The sequence below is a fragment of the Peromyscus leucopus genome, chromosome 7, assembly GCF_004664715.2.
Source record: "Peromyscus leucopus breed LL Stock chromosome 7, UCI_PerLeu_2.1, whole genome shotgun sequence".
NCBI classification, from domain to species: domain Eukaryota; kingdom Metazoa; phylum Chordata; class Mammalia; order Rodentia; family Cricetidae; genus Peromyscus; species Peromyscus leucopus.
This window is the reverse complement of record NC_051069.1, coordinates 112181349-112199840: the sequence shown is the minus strand read 5'-3', so window position 1 is coordinate 112199840 and position 18492 is coordinate 112181349. Positions and strand designations below refer to the sequence as shown.

The window sequence follows — 18492 nt, the reverse complement described above, 5'->3', positions numbered from 1 at the left end:
CGCGGCGCGCGGCCCATTGTCCGATGGCGGCGGCCGGCGGCGGGACGCGGAAGTGAGCGCGCGGGTAGTCAATCCCCGGAGTTTGCTGGCCCGCTGCGCCCGCCCCGGGCCGCGCAGGGGCGCCGGCGGGGGCGCGGAGGGCGGGATGGCGCGGGGCGCGGGCGCCCCCTGCAGGCCCATGGTGCGTACGCCGAGCCTCGGCGTCCCGCACTGGGCACCGAGAGGGCCCCGCAGTTCGCACCGAGCTTTCCTATGGACGGTTTAGAGCTTGCCACCGCCGCCGCCTGAGAGTCAGGGACGAGCCGAGCCGAGCCTCCCTACCGTCCTCTCGCGTGTGCCCCACGGCCTGGTGTGTGGCAGGGCTGGGGCAGTATCCAGGGATGAGACAAGTGTGCTGGAGTCGCTGATGACTGGAGTCCGGTGTCCAGGCCTCTGGCTGCTCGAGGCCGCCGCTTCTCCAGAGGGTCGGACGCCAGGCTTGTCTAAGGAACACAACTGCAAACCTAGGATGTTGTTGTGGCGGGTCCCCTTTGACAGAGAGGCTGAGGCAGATAAAGACAAGAGTCTCGGAGGTCCGAATAATCAGCAAAGCATAGAAATAGGCCCAGGTCCTCTGAAAGAAAGAAAAAGAAAGGGGAGTGGTTGTAGTTGTAGTGATTCCTTGGAACACACTTGTGTTGGACGCCTACGTGGGCCCAGAGAGGCTTGTTGTCCATTTGCGGACTCTTAATCCCAAGCTGATCCAGGGTGCCAGGTCTGGCTTTCCTGCTCCCCCTCTCCCCGCCCCCTCCCCGCCCCCATGGTCCAGATAACCTACACAGCTCCCAGTTGACCCAGGATATTTTACATTTTTTTTACATTACAGCAGCCACAGTGATCTAAAGCAAATCCCGGGTCTGTCATTCGTGAACTTCACCTCTTGGGACTTGTTTAGAAAACGTGACTTCACTTCTCCCTGCCACCCTGCCCACTTTCCCGATTTGGGGTCTTCGCTGAGCTCTGGCCAATGGACCTTCCTAGTGCCTGTCTAGCACCTGCTGATGAACTTCTGGTAGCTCTTTCCTTCCCAGCTAAAATCACCTCTCCATACAGTTACCCCCACCTCACAACCCCTTTATTTCCTGCTTGATTTTGAACGTTATATAAATCCCGGGTATGCTGCAGTCACTAACCTGCAGGCTTCCTTCCATCTACTCAGTGTCTCCAGATCACTTATACTACCTAATGAGATGTAAATGGGATGTAAATAGTTGTTGGCTTGTGTGTGTGTGTGTGTGTGTGTGTGTGTGTGTGTGTGTGTGTGTGTGTGTGTGTTTTTCAGGAATCATGACAAGGAAATGAAATCTGTGCGTGTTTGGCACAAATACACTTCTTTTCTGAGTATTTTCCACCCTTGTTGGGCAGATGCGGAACTCTAGATATGAAGGGTCAACTCCAGCTGTTTAATTATCTGTATGTCCTTTTGTTTGCCAGCTGGTCAGTTATCCACTTCATTACACCGTATCAGTATATGCTCAGGGTTTGGATGAACATGTGTGTCTTGGTGAATATCTATAGGACTGTGACAAGGAACATGTAAGGTAATATATAGTGCTTTATATTCTGTAAACACAAAGAATGGTTCGCTGACCTGTACTCTGAATGTCCATCCAGGATGTTTGTTGAAAATGAAGAGTCCCAGGCTCCAGCCCCAACCTACTGACCCCAAATCTGCATTTTAACAGCATTTCTGGGGTGGGAAGACTATTTGCGTGTGCGTGTACACAAAATATGAGCACTGCTATAAAGCAGTATACCAGAATTAGGTTTTAAAGATTTATTTTATTTTTTAAATTATGTGCGTGTGGGGGGAGGGGGTGTAGTGGTGGTGGTGAGTACAGATGTCCTTGGAGGCCAGAGAGGGAACCAGATACCCCAGAGCTGGAGTAATAGGTGGTTGTATACACCTTGTGTGAGTACTGGCTACTAAACTCCACTCTTGTGCAAGAGCGAGATGCGCTTTAACTGCTGAGTCATCTCTCTTGCCCAGAATTAAATATTCTTATTTTAAAAAACCTCCCATACCTGGAGTTACAACTCAGTGGTAGAACACCTTTGGGCATACATGAGGACCTGGGTTCCACCCCCAAAACAACAACAAAAATAATAACAGCAGCTTATGAAGATGGCATCTCTATACACCATCATGTCTGTAATCCTTAGAATTACTGGAAATGGGCTGGAGAGGTGGGTCGGTAGTTAAGAGCACTAGCTGCTATTCCAGAGCACCTGAGCTTGATTCCCAGCATCCACATGGTAGCTCACAAATGTCTCCAACTCCTTCTTCTGGCCTCTCTAGACACTGCATGCATGTGATGCACAGACATACTGTAAGCAAAACACCCACACACAATGCCCAAAATGGTCAGGAAGCTATGAATGTTTTACTGTTGCTGTTTAATGCTGAAGAGATGAAGATTATGTCAATTCTGCTCACAACATTTTAGAATCCCAAACACAATTATTTAATGTACACCAGTTTTGTCTGTTTCATCTATTTGAAAACATCTGTCGACTGGTATCTCAGAAGATGTGTTTAGGGCTACTGAGATGGTTCAGTGAGTAAAGGCACTTGCTGCCAAGCCTGGTAACTTGGGTTTGATTTCCAGAAACTATATGGTAGATCCAACTCCTACAACACATATACATTAAATGAAGGGATGAATTAATAGATAAATGATGGATGGATGGATATTTTTTTTTTTTTTTTGGTTTTTTGAGACAGGGTTTCTCTGTGTAGCTTTGCACCTTTCCTGGGACTCACTTGGTAGCCCAGGCTGGCCTCGAACTCACAGAGATCCACCTGGCTCTGCCTCCAGAGTGCTGGGATTAAAGGTGTGCGCCACCACCGCCCGGCGGATGGATATTCTTAAAAGATATGTTCATTCTTGCCTATCAGTTGTTTAAAAAGCAAAATACTGCTAGATCTGGTGGTGTAATCCCAGCTATTCAAGAGAGTAAGTCAGCAGAGTCTTAAGTCCAAGGCCTGTCTGGGCTACAAAGTAAGTTCAAGGCTAGCAAAAACAACTAGTGAGATCCTGTCTCAAAATTAAAAATAAAGAGGGCTGGAGATGTATCTCAATAGGAGATTATTTGCCTAGCATAAGCAAGGACCTGAGTTTGATCCTCAGTACCACAAAAACTAGAAACTGGAAACATATTGGAGGTAGTAGGGCCTGTGAGAAAGCACTGGAAAGAAGAGTATGTGGAGTGGCATCCTGCAGAGACAGGGGCCTGGACTTCAGTGCACTCTTATGCATGATAACAGAGAGGAAGGATTTTGAGTAAGCAATGGGTCAGTAAAGACAATGATACTGAGGGCTTATTAATAGAATGGAAGCCAGTCTAATGGCCTGGATTTTTTTTTTCAGTGAAATAGGAAGTGAATGGGTAGCTGAAATCAGCAAAGTGCCTGTTGGAAATTGGCCATCTTGTGGAGTAAGAGTGTGAGTGACCCAGGAGGCAGGAAAGTCCTCTGAGCTGTCCAGCCCCACCTGGAGTCTCTGGGCATAAAGTTCATCAAAGTGAATGTGGTAGTTTGAATGTAATTGGCCCCCATAATCTCATAAGAAATGGCCCTATTAGGAGGTATAGATTTGTTGGAATGGGTATGGCCTTGTTGAAGGAAGTGTGTCACTGTGGAGGAATGGGATTGAAGAGTCCCATGCTCAGGATATCGCCCAGTGTTTCAATTGACTTCCTGTTGCCTGCAAGATGTAGGACTCTCAGCTATTCCTCCAGCAACACATCTGCTTGCATGCTGTCATGCTCCTGTCATGATAATGGACTGAACCTCTGAAACTGTAAGTGAGCCACTCCAATTAAATGTTATCTTTTATAAGAGTTGCTGTGGTTATGGTGTCTCTTCACAGCAATATAAAAACCCTAACTAAGACAGTGAATTCACCATGGTAGCTTGTGTTTCTCTAGTTCAAGTCCATCTGAGCAGATGTAGGTATTGAGAGGGAAAGCTGGGTCTAATCAGTGCCAACTTTGGCCAGCTAGGAGCAGTGTAACAAAAGCATTCTAAGCATTTGCTTTGCCTAGAAATCCCTCTCCAAGATATGCAACTCCCAGTTCCCACTCAAACCCATTTCCTGGGGAAACCCTTCCCAATACCCCTCTCCATCACCATTTCTCCCAAACACACAGGGAACTTCTTCCTTGTTGATTGTTCCCATTAGTCTCCTCACTAAAGTACATACCTCGCCAAACCATGGACCTTTGACTATTTGATTCATTCTGTAACCCAGGAACTCAGAATAGTACTTGACACAGGACAGTTACTCCTCCCAACAAAAAAGGTGAAAAAATAGGTATTCATACTACAAAAGGGATCACAGGTGTTGCCACTTACAGGCAGAAAAACTTAATTGGTGACTTAAACTCGTAGAAACAAACAAACAAATGGAAGCCATATTGCTATCCTTATAACCACATGTCTCTGCAACCCTTCTGTAAGTCTTAACTTGTTATCTGTAACCAAATATTTGATCCAAAACATATTTCATGAATATTAGTGATGCATAGTTTAGTCAGGAGTATGACTTCAACCAGATGTGATGGTCCATGCCTGTATTCCAGAATTTGGGAGGTAGAACAGGAAGATCAGGAATTGAAGACCATCCCCTACTACATAAGAGCATTTGAGTCCTACTGGGCTACATGAGACTGTCTTACAAAACAAAAGGAACAACAAGAAAGAAAAGTTAGAAATAGTGTGATTTCATATAAGTATGTGTTTGTGCATTTAAATGTATAAAATATATTTAGGAATATCTGTTTACAAACTGAGCATGATGGTTCACATACATAATTTTAGAACAATCTGTAAGTTTTGAGGCTAGCCTGAGCTTCATTCCTAGTGAGTTCCAGATCAGTCTTGGCTATGGAGTAAGACACTGTCTCAAAAAATGTAGAGAGGCTTAGGGTGTAGTCCAAGTGTAGACTCTTGGTTTGAGCACTACACTTGAAAAAAAAAAACTGTTTACATGCAGGCATATATATATTTAATATAGGCATGTGTAAAGAATTATGGACTCAAGGGCATCTGAAAACTCATGTCTTGTAACCTCTAGGCAGGTCACTATGTCCATGAAGCTACCAGACCCATGTGGCAAAGATCCTCTGGCTTGAACAGAGTCCTGCTTACTTTGCAGTGAACTGAAAGGGCCTTTCTATGACTTTTTCCTGGCTATAGGAAATGCCCCTGTGAACAATGCTGTATGTGTCCCAAAGTACGTTCCACTGCAGGGACAGCTCTGAATGGAATCTTTATACTTCAGCTGAGGAGATGGATGAAGAATTAGCCATTAGGGTTCCTTTGAGCTCTTTCCATCCTACTGATGCCCAGAGCAGGCCAGGAAGTGCTGGCTGCTCCAAATCTGCTTCCTGAACCTCAGGCCTCTCTGGCCCCAAGCCTCCCTGAGGAACAGCCCCATGAATGGAGAGAAGCAGCTGCCTTGAAGGCCCTTTCCTGCTGCCTGTAATGAGCCTTTGTTTCATCATTCTCTGCCCTGGAATGCTGCCAGGTCAGACTCAGAATTCAGGATTGTGACCTTGTTCTATCTCTGTGTGTGTGGCCTATGCCAGGCCAGCAAAACTCTACTCCTACCTAGTCCTACCTGCCTCCAGTACTGCAGCACTCAGACAACCTGGTTAAAGCCATGTGCCTGGCCACATGTTCACAGGGGTGAGAATGCCTAACATCCATCAACCCTCTCAAAGAGCAACAGCAGGTATTGAGCAAAACACAATTAGCTGGCTCTGAGTTGGCCCTGGTCTCGGGCTTTCTTTGTTTTTTAAGATAACACTCACCATGGCTGGGGAGTTGACTCAGTTGGCACGAGGACCTGAGTTTTCACTCCCAAACCCATGTTAAAAAGCCAGGCATGGAGAATTGTTGAAACCAAGGTTGGATAAAGCACAGGGACAAATAGCCAAACGAATGGAAACACATGAACTATGAACCAAAGGCTGAGGGGCCCCCAACTGGATCAGGCCCTCTGAATAGGTGAGACAGTCGATTGGCTTGATCTGTTTGGGAGGCATCTAGGCAGTGGTACCAGGTCCTGGACTCATTTCATGAGTTAACTGTTTGAAACCTGGGACTTATGCAGGGACGCTTGCCTCAATCTGGGAGGAGGGGATTGGACCTGCCTAGACTGAGTCTATCAGGTCGATCCCAGTCCTCGGGGGAGACCTTGGTCTGGAAAGGTAGGAATGGGGGTGGGCTGGGGGTAGGGGAGGGGGGCAGGAAGGGAGAGAACAAGGGAATCTGTGGCTGTTATGTAGAACTGAATAGTATTGTATAAAAAAAAAAAAAAAGCCAGGCATGGTGCATACTTGTGGTCCAACTATGAAGCAGTAGATCCCTGAGGTTATATCCAGCCAGGCTAGTCTACTTGATGAGCTCCAGGTCAATTAAAGACTCTGTCTCAAAAAGCTAGGTAGATGGCTCATAAGGTTGAACTCTGGCTCCATACACACATGCACATATGAACACACAAAATAGTAATATACCAGTATGACTTCAAAGTCAAAAGGTACAAATGAGCCACAGTAGCAAAGAAGACATCCTTTCTACTCCAAGCCAAGTCAACAGTGCCCTCTGCAGAACCAGGCACAAAACACCTTCCCAAAGTATGTGGAGATATGTTCATCCTTTAAAAATAAAGTTTTATAAGTTTCTTGCTTCTGGCTTTTTGCACTGAACAATAATTTTAGAAATCTCATATTGCCCCATGTGCAGTTGTCATTTCTCTTCTTGGCTGACTTACGAATCCCTCAGTAGTCGCTTCCTCATAGACACAGGTGGATGATTTACAATGAGGTCTCCCTGTGTCCTGGCAAGTCTTATGTCAACTTGACACAAGCTAGAGTCATCTAAAGAGAGGGAGCCTCAATTGAGAAAATGTCTCCATAAGACCCAGATGTAGAACATTTTCTTTCTTTTGTTTGTTTGATTTGGTTTTTCAAGACAGGGTTGACATTTTTTTAATTAGTGATTGATAGGGAAGGCCCCAGCCATTGTGGATAGTGCTATTCTTAGACTGGTGGTCCTAGGTTCTATAATAAAGCAGGCTGAGCAGCCATGCTGATTGAGCCAGTAGACAGCACCCATTCATGAGCCTCTGCATCAGCTCCTGCCTCCAGGTTCCTGCCCTGTTTGAGTTCCTGTTCTGGCTTCCTTCACTGACAGACTATGATGTGGACGTGTAAGCCAAATAAATCCTTTCCTCCCCAACTTGCTTTTGGTCATGGTGTTCATCACAGTGATAGTAACCCTAATTAAGACACCCTGTACAAGCCAAACCAAGCTATCTATGGGATAGACACCTACCATTTAGGCACACAGACAGCATTCAACAGCTTTATGATTTTTTTTACTTTATAATGGGTTTATTGAGGCAGTAAATACGTTTTCAACTTCTGACCCTTTCCATACAGGCTTTGTTGGGAATATAATCCTACCATCGGCAGAGGAGTGTTATGTTCTCAGCAACCCCATGATGCATCAGAAAGGATTTAGAATCTTTCTGAACATATAAGTCTTCTTTGTTTTCCCTCAGAACCCCCTAGCCATGGTCAGTGTAAGAATCATGGATCTTAACTGCTAACACGCCACTGGCACCTACTGTACTCCAACCAGCTCAGCCCAGAAGCCTCATGGCCTACTTCTTTGATAAGGAAACAGTGTTGAAAGAAAAGGTACTTGCTCAAGTCGGTAGCCTGGAAGTAGTGAATCTGGAACTTGAATCCAATTAGACTGGTTCTATGCTACCCCATCTCTCAAAATCTGAGTGGCTATGTGGCTATGGAAGCCCATCACAAACACACACACACACACACACACACACACACACACACACACACACACACACACACACTTGCCTCCAGACTGTGTTGAAAAAGGTTTAATTTTTCAGAGGCCACCCAACCCCCCTTGATCTCATCGGTCCTCTCTGAGCTGTGGGGTCAGCTGTCCTGACTGACCTTTGCTCCAGTTGACTGACAGACTCCTTCCTATGGCCCGTACCTAATAGAGAACTGATATACCTGAAGTAGGTTAGGGCCAAAACAGACAGAACCATTGGCCCAACTGCAGGTCCTGGTCCCACAGTGGGATAAACCCTTGATGCCTGGACCTGTAATAAGAATCCGGGGTCTACTGCTAGCTACAAACCTGGGGGACAGGAATTATAGAGGAATGGACTTACTTATTTTAGGACAAAACATGGGAGGGAAGAATTTTCAGCTTCTCTTGGCTTTGCCCCTAGAAATATTACAATTTATGGAAAAGGAATAAAAGCCTGTAGATCAGCTATGAGACCAGATCTCCTAAACTCCCAGGAGACAGAGTTCTCTTCAGTTCCTCCACTGGATCCAGGGCTAAAGGCTTTCTCACTGCCAGCATAGGAGTTCCTGGAGAAATTTAATTCTTTAGGATCCTTGCTACACTGTTATAGACCTAACCGTAGAGCTGTGCTGAGTCAGTGCCTTTGGGTGGTCCCAATCTGAGCATTCTACAGCTGGCCCCTGTAGAGAGCTACAAGTTGCCTGTTGCCCCCAGCAACTTTGACCTAGGATTTCTAAAACAGAAGTCTAAGCTCATTGGCTGACCTATAACTCATAGAGATCCTCCAGAGTGCTGGGACAAAAGGCTATGATCCACCACACCTGGCTTCTGACCTGACTTTTCTTATAGAACGTTCCAGCTAAAATTACGAAAGAGAGCTGGAGAGATAGCTTGGTGGTTAAGAACACAGATTGCTCTTACAGAGAATCCTGGTTAAATTACCAGCATCCTCACAGTGATTCACAACCATCTGTCAGTCCAGTTTCAGGGGATCTTCAGACTTCTATAGGCACAGACAAATCACTCATACACAAATAATTATGGAAGGTCTATACAGTGAGTTCCAGGAGAGCCAAGTTTACAGAGAGACCCTGTCTCAAAAATAAAAAAATAAAAAATAATTATCAAAGGTAAATGAAACACGGTGGACCTTACTTAATCCCAGCATTTAGGAGATAAAGCAGAAGGACCAGAAGTGGAGATTAGGGTGGGATGCAAGTGAGACCCTGTCTAAGAGAGAGGAAAGAGGAGGGATGCGAAGAGAGGTCCTTGTTACAGCTGAGAAAGAATTAAGAATTGAGACAAATCATGGGGGAGTTTTATTATAGGACAAAAGTGCCCACTTAGAAGTAAGTGCACACTCTTCAAGAAAAGGTCACTGCCCCCAGGATTTTGGATAGCTCATCTGGGAAAGAATTGTTTAGGAGTTCAAGCAAGAAAAAAAAAAAAGACAGGGAATTCCAGGAGTGGATCTGGGTTACCTGGAATGAGGTTTTACTTCCTTTTTGTTTTATACAGTTTTCTGGATGTGTTATGGTGTCAGGCACATGTACATGATGAGAGCAGGCAATTCTGCAAGGTAGATGTGGAATGCCACTGTGATGGTCAGTTGGTGGTCTTCTTGGTTGGCCATATTGCTCCTAACTGCTCTTGGATGGTCCTGCCAGCTATATGGATACCAAAAAGTCAAGCTGTTGCGCAATGTGACTTTTCCCCCTATGGGCTGAGGTCTAACTTACCTCAGAAAGTCATTCTTTCTCATTTGTGTATGAGGTGATACTTGAACTGGAGGGATGTAGCTTCAAGCTAAGGGGGACAACAGCTGGACAGAAAACACTTCATGCTGGTGGCTCACCACACCTTGGCTTGGACTCACGGCCTCAGGCAGTATGAGAGGATGGCTGTTTATATCACCCAGTTTGTAGTACTCTTCAAGGCAGCCTTAGAAAAAAGAATATAAATTCCTAGCCCAGGAGCCAGTTGGTTCATGGCAGTGGTTTAACTCTGCTTTAACCAATCTCATTGTGAGTATTCAGAGCCCCAGAAGGCAGAACTGGGAACAGGACAGCATTTCACTTCCAAGCATTTATCCAGCATCTCCTCGGATCTGCATCTGCCACCACAGCAAGGCAGACTGCTGCTGCCCCGTGGCATACCCAGATAACAGAAGCAGATAGATACACATCAAACTGCTGAGTGGATGAGGTGTCACTCTCCGGCTGTGTCAAGGAAGAAAGGATACACTTCTGAGGGACAACAAGAAGGAGAAACAAGGCATGGCCGAGGAGCATACAGTTGAGGAAGAACTCTGTGGAGGTGACATTTAAACCTGGAGCATGCTAGAGACAAACAAGGAAGAGCAAAGGCAGGGGAGTGGTATCAGCAAATATGTGGTTCGACGGTGTGCCTGCAGGGAGGGGGTTCCAGGTTCTTGTGTAGCCAGAAACAGACACTTCAGGGAGGAGCAGAGTTTGTTTGTTTTTTTACTCTTTACTCTTTTGGGGGCCTGCCACCCAGCTCCCAAATAAACACAAGAAGGCTTACTCTTTTTTATGAATACCTGGCCTTAACTTGGCTTATTTCTAGCAAGCTTTTCTTAACTTAAATTATCCCATCTACCTCTTGCCTCTGGGCTTTTAACTATCTCTATTCTCTATACCTTTCTTCTTACTCCGTGGCTGGCTGTAGCTGGGTGGCTGACCCTTGGTGTCCTCTTCCTTTTCTTGCTCCTTCTTCTCTTCTCAGATTTCTACTCCTATTTATTCTCTCTGCCTGCCAGCCCTTCTTATCTTTTCTCCTGCCTTGCTATTGGTCATTTAGCTCTTTATTACACCATCAAGTGTTTTAGACAGGCACAGAATTAAACAAATGCAACATTAAAGAATGCAACACATCTTTGCATCATTAAACAAATGTTCCACAGAATAAACAAATGTAACACATTTTAAAATAATACTCCACAATAGTTAGTAGCTCAAACAATCCCACTAAACATTTGGGTTCTCATGTAATAGAACATGTCCCTTTTGGCTCATAGGTATAGTGTGGGCTTCTCCTCAGATGCTGTATCTGTGCATGATCTGTGCATGTCATTGTACAAACAACTTCATGCATTACAGGTCTCATTAGCATTTTAATTCTCTATCCAAGGGAGAGAGTTTTAGTAGTATCCAGGTCACCTTCAGACACTCAGGGTCTGAGCCTATAGATAGAACTAACTACCCTTAAGGTGAGGGTCAGGTCCAGCCACTCTCAGATGATGGGAGCACCTGTATACAAACACTGCAGGAGTACTGTTCTATCTGAACACATGGGGATACGGGGAGCAGTCTGTTTCATCATCCCTCAGGCCCTGGACTGGGCACTTACCTCACAGCTGTGACTCCATTAATTCTCAAGAGTTAACTGCCCTCCCACACCAGGAACATGGTGGGAGGTGCATTTCTTTGAGAAACAAAACCCAATCACCATATACCTTCCCCCAAAGCAGGTCTGTTGCTGTGTGTCATATATGTGATCTGATCTGTGTATGGTGTGCTATATGGGAAGGGGGATTGGGGGAATGTATGTGTGTATGTGGTATTCTCTCTCTCTCTCTCTCTCTCTCTCTCTCTCTCTCTCTCTCTGTGTGTGTGTGTGTGTGTGTGTGTGTGTCTGGTGTGGAGGGCTGTGTGTTTATATGAGACATGTATGATTAGATGTATATGGTGTGTTCATATGTGGTCTGGAATATACAATGTGTAGGTGGCGCCGTGTGTGTGTGTGTGTGTGTGTGTGTGTGTGTGTGTGTGTGTGTGTGTGTATATATATATATAGAGAGAGAGGTATGCCACATGTATGTGTTGGAGTGCAACGAGGACTAGAACACATAGAGGCATTCAAAGAAGTGAACCACTTCTACCTTGCAGAAACAGTCACACCCCTTCTGAAGTAGAAATATGAAAGATTTCCCAGCTTTCCTGAAGGGTGTCTCCATACCTTTCAAAGTCCTAGCACTCCACATTATTATCTCCACAAACCAATATGTGGGTCTCATGAAAGACAGAAAGTGGGAGGACTGGGGACCAAAGAGCAAACCCTTGGTGCCAAGATCAGCACAAAGAACGTCTATGTCACACATCTCTGTGGGATAGAGAATGGGGTCTAAGCCAGAGGGGAGGGCGGGTAGTCCAGCTTGGCAGACACCAAAGGTCTCTGATTATACAGCTATTTCAGACCACACTCAGCAGCTCTCACAGATTTAGACATTTGGTACATGGCTGTCACTCAGGAGGTGTTGGTTAAGCAGTGTTAGCAGATTCTTTAGGTATTTACAAGATAACTAAAGACATTGATGAACAAGACTTAGAAAATTAAGAATGGTCATGTGGTAGGCCTGGGGTCTCCCCCTCCTGTGCAGCCCTGTTACTGGAGCAGTAGCCCAGCCCCATGAAACTGGCTGATCTCTTTATGACTGGATGCTTGCCAAGAGGAAGTAGGCAAAAGGGCCATGTGCAATTTGAGATCTAGTTCTCAATCTATCTCCTTCTGGCTCTCCACTTCCCCACTTCTCTGTAGACCACTGGAATATCTTTGGCAACCTCAAAAGCCAGAGGTTACAGATGGTAGCTGCTAGGACTCCACACCCTCTGGCATGCTGGAATTCATAAAACGGAGCCCCTCACCCCGTTCCCTCCTCCATAGAGACTGACAGGAGTGATGTTTGCTGTGTGAGACACTGGAGTAAGTATTGGCTGATGATGCCAATGCTTGCTTTCTTCTTTCTTTCCTTCCTTCCTTCCTTTTTTTTCTTTCCTTATTTGTGTGTGTGTGTGTGTGTGTGTGTGTGTGTGTGTGTAGTTAAGTACAGACTTCTCAGAGGCCACAAGACAGCACTGGATCCCCTGGAGCTGAAGTTACAGGTAGTTGTGAGTCATTTGACATGAGTGTTAGGAATCGAACACAGGTTAACTCCAAGAGCAGCAAGCTCTTTTAACCACAGAGCCATCTCTCTAGCCCACAGAGGCCAACATTTTGAATCTGAGGATGACTGACAATGGAGGCATGAGCAGAGTGCTAGGTGCTAGGTGTTAGTGGAGCTATGGGTACTAATGCAGTAACCAGGAGCTGATGACTAACTGATGCCTAAACTAAGCTATTTCCTGGAAACAATATTTACTGACAACTAACTTGATCACTAATGATAGGGACACTGGGTGACACTTATGCTCCCAGTGCTCAGTTCAGCATGTTTGTGACCTTTACTATGGTGGGGAGTCCTGCCCAATGCCACTTGACAAAATCCCTCTGGCCTTTTCTAGTGGAAAGGACTTGCCTTTACCCTTGAGGAGTGGCATCACCCAGTGCAGCCTGCCTCTTTCCAGTGCAGTGCCACCAACACTTCCCACCCGACACACCCTTCTCAATATGCCTGTGGAAGGGGGTCCCTCTCCTAGGACCCAGTCTCCTGATTCTGGGGCAGGCCATGCTTTAGGAATCCCAGATACACTCTTCAGTGTCTGTGGAAAGGATGTCCTGGTGAAATTTCTAGAAGCACTGCTAGCAAGCCCCATCCAACTTTTCCAATTCCCCTTTTCACAGTAGCATGTGCAGCCAAGCCAAGGTGACTTCCTGATGTCTGAGTCCTAGCAACACTGCCCAGGGGAAACTCAGTCTGCCAGGGATAATGACTCCTCAGACTGTGAGTCTCAGGTTCATGTGTGCTTGGCTAGGTTGTTAATCAACAGTGACCAACTTTCTTAGTCACAGGTTGTGAAATGTACACTCACAAGCCCTGGGGTAGCTCGGGGACATGACAGAATCTAGACATCAGGCATGCCTTGAGACATCCAGGCGCAGAGCTGGCTCTAATAAAGCATTGGAGCAGAGTTGGAACATGGCTCTCCCTCTTCTCTGTATGGTCTTGAGCAAGGTCCCTTATGTGATTAAAAAAAGAACCTGGCACATAGTACACAGTAACAGACAGAAATTACTGCTGCTGCTGTCGGCAGAGTTCACAGCCCACAGCACCTTAACACTAAGTGCTTGTTGGCTAAGCTGTGTTCTTCCAGAGGCTGAACAAAAACTGGAATTCAGGTTCAGGGTGTGAGGGTTAGGGAGGTGAGTCATAGGTGTTGAGTTCCAGCAGGCCTGGCCTCATCCCTTAGGGGTGATCATTATTTCTGTAACTACCTTCTTTCTCCAAGGGTGTAGACAAGGGTGAGGGTCAACTCTGGGAGGTCACTGGCCTCAGATGTGGATCTGAGGCCTTTGTCTCAAGCCTGTGCTGCCCTCGGCTATCCTGTCAGGGTCATCCCCACCCACTATACTCCAGGGGAATCCCCGTTGGTCACTGCTGGTCATCTCAGATTCCATTTCCAAACTCATCAACCTGGATGTGAGCCTTTGGCCACCCACGAAGCAAGCAGCTCTTTTCTGCTTGCTTTCTCTGGCTTCACCTCCACCTTCTCATGAGCTACAGGGTGTGACTAATTTCCACTCACAATCTTGAAGCAGCACCAGGCTTCTGCCAAAGGTGCTGTAACTGGGATATTTGTGGAGTGGAGTTCAAGATAACTCACCATATTGTCTCAAGCTATGGGAATAGGTCTTGGCACAGGCTAAGGGCTTTCTCTGATCTCATCTACAGTCTTGATTACCAGCAGATGGTCAGAAGGGCCTTGCTCACTAGGGAAACAAGAGCACCTTCTACAAGATCCCAAGGTTAGCCTGAGAGAAAACTCAGACCTAGTACCTAGGCCAATGCTGACTTCAAGTTCTGCTGTGACTCTCTGGATTTAGTTCCACACACAGGAAGAAACATTCCCTAACTGTACCCATATTCCCAGAGAGCTAGACACCCTGACTTAGAAGAAAAAGTAATACAAGGGGCCAGGCTCCTGATTTGTGTGTATCTTCACAACATCATACTGTTGTTTTTCTTCATTCACTTTGTATCTCAGGAGGCTTCAGAGTCACCATCTTCCTGCCAAAGCTCCCCAATGCTGGGATTATAGGTATACACCAACACACTGGGCTGACATTACACATACTGATATCTTTCTATTTTTGAAATACTTGATGACCAAAAAAAAAAAAAAAAAAAAAAAAAGGAAATACAAAATCATAAACAGAAGAAAAGGCCTTCATCAAATGATTTGTGGGGCTGGAGAGATGGATCAGTATTTAAAAGAACTTGCTGCTCTTATAGTGGACTCAGGTTCAGTTTCCAGCACCCACACAGGGTGGCTCACAACCTCCTGTAACTCTAGTTCCAGGGGATCCAATCTCCTCTTCTGGATTCTGCAGCTACCTGCAGGCATACGGCATACAAACAGACAAGTTGGCACACACACACATACACATAAATAAAAATTTAAAATTATGATGATGCATGTCTGGAATCCCAGTAATCAGGAGGATGAGGCAGGAAGGAAGATCTGTCAGTTCCAAAACAGCTTGGGCTATAGAGTGAGCCTGACTCAAAACAAATGGCTAGGATCACATTGTCTAAGGTATCTTGCTTTTAGTTTATGAGAAAATTTCCATGTCATGATTTTAAAAAGCTGTCTTTATTTGGCTGCCTTCTCTTCCACTGACTAGATGCTCATATTTGTACTGACCTGTTCTCTGAAGGAGTGTATTCTGGCTGGGTGAGGACTGTGTGGGCAGTGTACCACCTCAGTTAGTGTTTTGGTCTTGGGAGTCAATTTCATTTTCTTTGGCAGATGCGCACTCTGGCAGGATTCATGTAGGGCACAATTCTTGCTCACAAATTCTCTTCATCCACTTCTCCAAAAGAAATAACCTTCATTCACTTGTAGCTTTATCTCCCGGGAGTTAGCAACCTTTATGCTAGCCCTGCAGGACCCAGCCCAGGCCCTTGGCCTCTCACCAACTAGTCATCTGTCCCAGGGGAGCAGGCACCACTGCTGTAACTTCCCGGACTTCTGAGAAGGCTGACACTGCACCATGCCACACATCAATCGAGATGGGCATTTAAGTGAAGGCCCGGTGACACAGTAGGACAGCATTAAGAGAAGCCAGATGTGAGTTTACACCCTGCCACCTCTACATATTAGCTTTGAAAACTAGGCAAATTACTGAGCCTCTCTCTGAGCCTGTTGTAGGTCTTTTTTTTTTTTTTTTGCTTTGTTTTGTTTCATATTCATGAAGAATAATTCCTACCCTCCAGGGTTTTGTGGAAACTGAGATAATGAGTTTCTGACTCAGATCACACCCCACCCCATGAACTCACACACAGGGAGCAATTTTCTGTCCAATCGTTCCATCATATCTACTGTCTCCTAGGAAGTACCAATGAGCTCATGTTTCCAAGTTCCATCTTCTTGGAGAGAATGTTCTCCAACGCCCAGTGTGTCAGCCCAGCAGCCTACAGAATTTACTAGTCGACTGCTTGGGGCACATAACGCCCAACAAAGGACATCTTACCCTTAGTTCATCAAGACCACTGATCTCATTCCTGGAGAACACAAAACAGCCACAAACCCTCACCCTACCTTCACGTGCTCCTGTATGTCATGGGACCATCACCTGTATCAGCTTGGAGATCCTCTTAAAACGCCTCTCCAGAGTCTGCCTTCCCTTCTGGCACCAATCTCTCCTGACTCTACTTCCTCATGGTACTGGGCCAAACTCATCCCAGGTAAGATGAAAATGAAGGAGAAAGGACTGGGCAGAAATTATGGTTCAGAAACATTCATTAATCCAGTGCTTGCAAACTTTGCGGTCTATTAGGATCACTGGTGGTTTGTCTTTGAGACAGGGTCTAATGTAGCAAGGACAGCTTTAAACCATGGTCCTCATGTCTCTCACACGCTGGTTTACAAGTGTGCTACCACATAGTTTCTTTGATAGAGTTGCTTTGCTCTTTTGTGTTGGGGATGAAACATAGGACATTGCCATGTTAGGTTCACACTCTGCCACTGAACTATACCCTCAGCAGCCTCACTTATCAACATTTTAAAATCCTTTATGATGGCTACAATTAAACTATAATTTCTAGGTGTGGAGACCAGGCACAGTATCAAGCTCAAGACCCTGTGCATGAGCCTCTATTGCTCATGGGCCCGGATGAGCACGTCTGTATGGAGTGTGGGTTCAAGGTGACAGACCAAGGTATTCCGGGGAAGTGGCACAGAGCCAGAGCCTGTGATGGTGGAGGACATTGGTCTGCTCCCAATAAACCCTTAGAACTGGAATAAAGGGCTGTTCCAAGATCACAGATATGTCTCAAAGTAATGTATGTTTATGACACTAAAAGCCATCTGAATGGTAGGAAACAATGATAGCCACCTCTGGGTGACATCAGATTACAGATACAGAGCTTCAGCATCCTAACATGGCTAGGTTCTTCTCTCCTCCCCAAAACTAAGTATTAAGCCCTTGCTCAGGCCATGTCTGTAAGAGCACTTTACTAATGACTGCCATAAAATCAGCTTTGTCTAACTTACTGGTGAGCTTGCTCTACTCCTGGCTGTCTCCTAAACAGCTAAATCATAGCAGCTTGGACACACAGTAGGTTAACACCCAGGAAGCAACAATTCTACTCCTCTCTGATGAACTTTGCCTTTGCTAGTGACACTCTTGGGGCCAAACTGATGACAAGTGGTATCACTATCTGGGTTCAAACCCCTGCTGGTCTGTGATGGGGCTCTGGTGGGGCTCAGAACAGTTTCACTCACTACAGAGCACACTCTACACACTGACACAATGGCAGTGACACAGTCCTTCTGTTCAGGCTCTGAAGTGGAGTCCTATCCCAGAGCATGCACATCAATCTCAGAACAGGCCGTCCAGCTGGAGTGGAAGAGACCTGTGTGACACTGTTGAAAGGTGCTGGAGACATATGCAGAACAATTTGTAGAGGTGCCAGTGTCCATGTCCAGTTCTACAAGTGAGACACTGAGCATATAATGAAGGGTTTTTACTATCCTGTCAGTCAAAAGCCCAGCCAGCACCATCTGTACACCTGACCTTTGTGAGGCTCTTAAATGGCTCCTCTAGTCTACATGACTCCTTGAGAGGTACTGGACAGTACCTGAGGTAGGTGCAGATGCTCCTGGCTGCCTGCCAGCCTTGCTTTTCTCCTTGCCCCCACCCAGCAGCATCTCTGGTAGCTTCACACCCTGAGTGGGAGTGGAGGGTCATGGGACAACGAAATGAATTTTCTCCCCTCTTTCCTCTTTGTCCACATCCATTCTCATCCAAGTTCAGGCCTCAGCACGTGGGCCCCTGCTGACTCCAGTCTGTCCTGGCACAGAGGCCAATGCCCCTGATGTTTATCTTTTCTCTTTTCTTAAGCTAACATTCCTTTCCTTGATGTGGGCAGAAAAGGAGGGTCCTTGCAGCCCTGGTCACTCCTGCACCAGGAAATTGATGAGGGCAGTCCTGGGGGAGAGGAAGGCCTTCTTGATGCTTTTCCCCTGCAGTAGCCTGATGCCCAGCTCACTCTTGAGAACAAGTTCATGGACTTTGTCCTGGTCCAGAGCAACTTGCTGGGGCACAGAGATCTTGCCATAGGCCTTGTTGTTGATCTGAGAGGGAAAAGAGCAGAGAGAGTGAGGAGAGTCCACAGGGAGGCAGGCTGTGAGGGT

At 46.1% G+C, this 18492-nt stretch overlaps 1 protein-coding gene across 5 annotated transcripts in view; it reads right to left on the bottom strand.

Moving 5' to 3' along the window:
• Window positions 1-15428: 15428 nt before the first annotated feature.
• Window positions 15429-18492, bottom strand: part of Lars2 (leucyl-tRNA synthetase 2, mitochondrial) — a 107929-nt gene continuing 104865 nt past the window's right edge. For all 5 annotated transcript variants that reach the window (XM_028890485.2, XM_028890488.2, XM_028890487.2 and 2 more), the window contains one exon: window positions 15429-18432. In XM_028890485.2, the coding sequence (XP_028746318.1) occupies window positions 18253-18432 (180 nt within the window). In that variant the 3' untranslated portion in view covers window positions 15429-18252. The remainder of the gene's footprint in view (window positions 18433-18492) is intronic.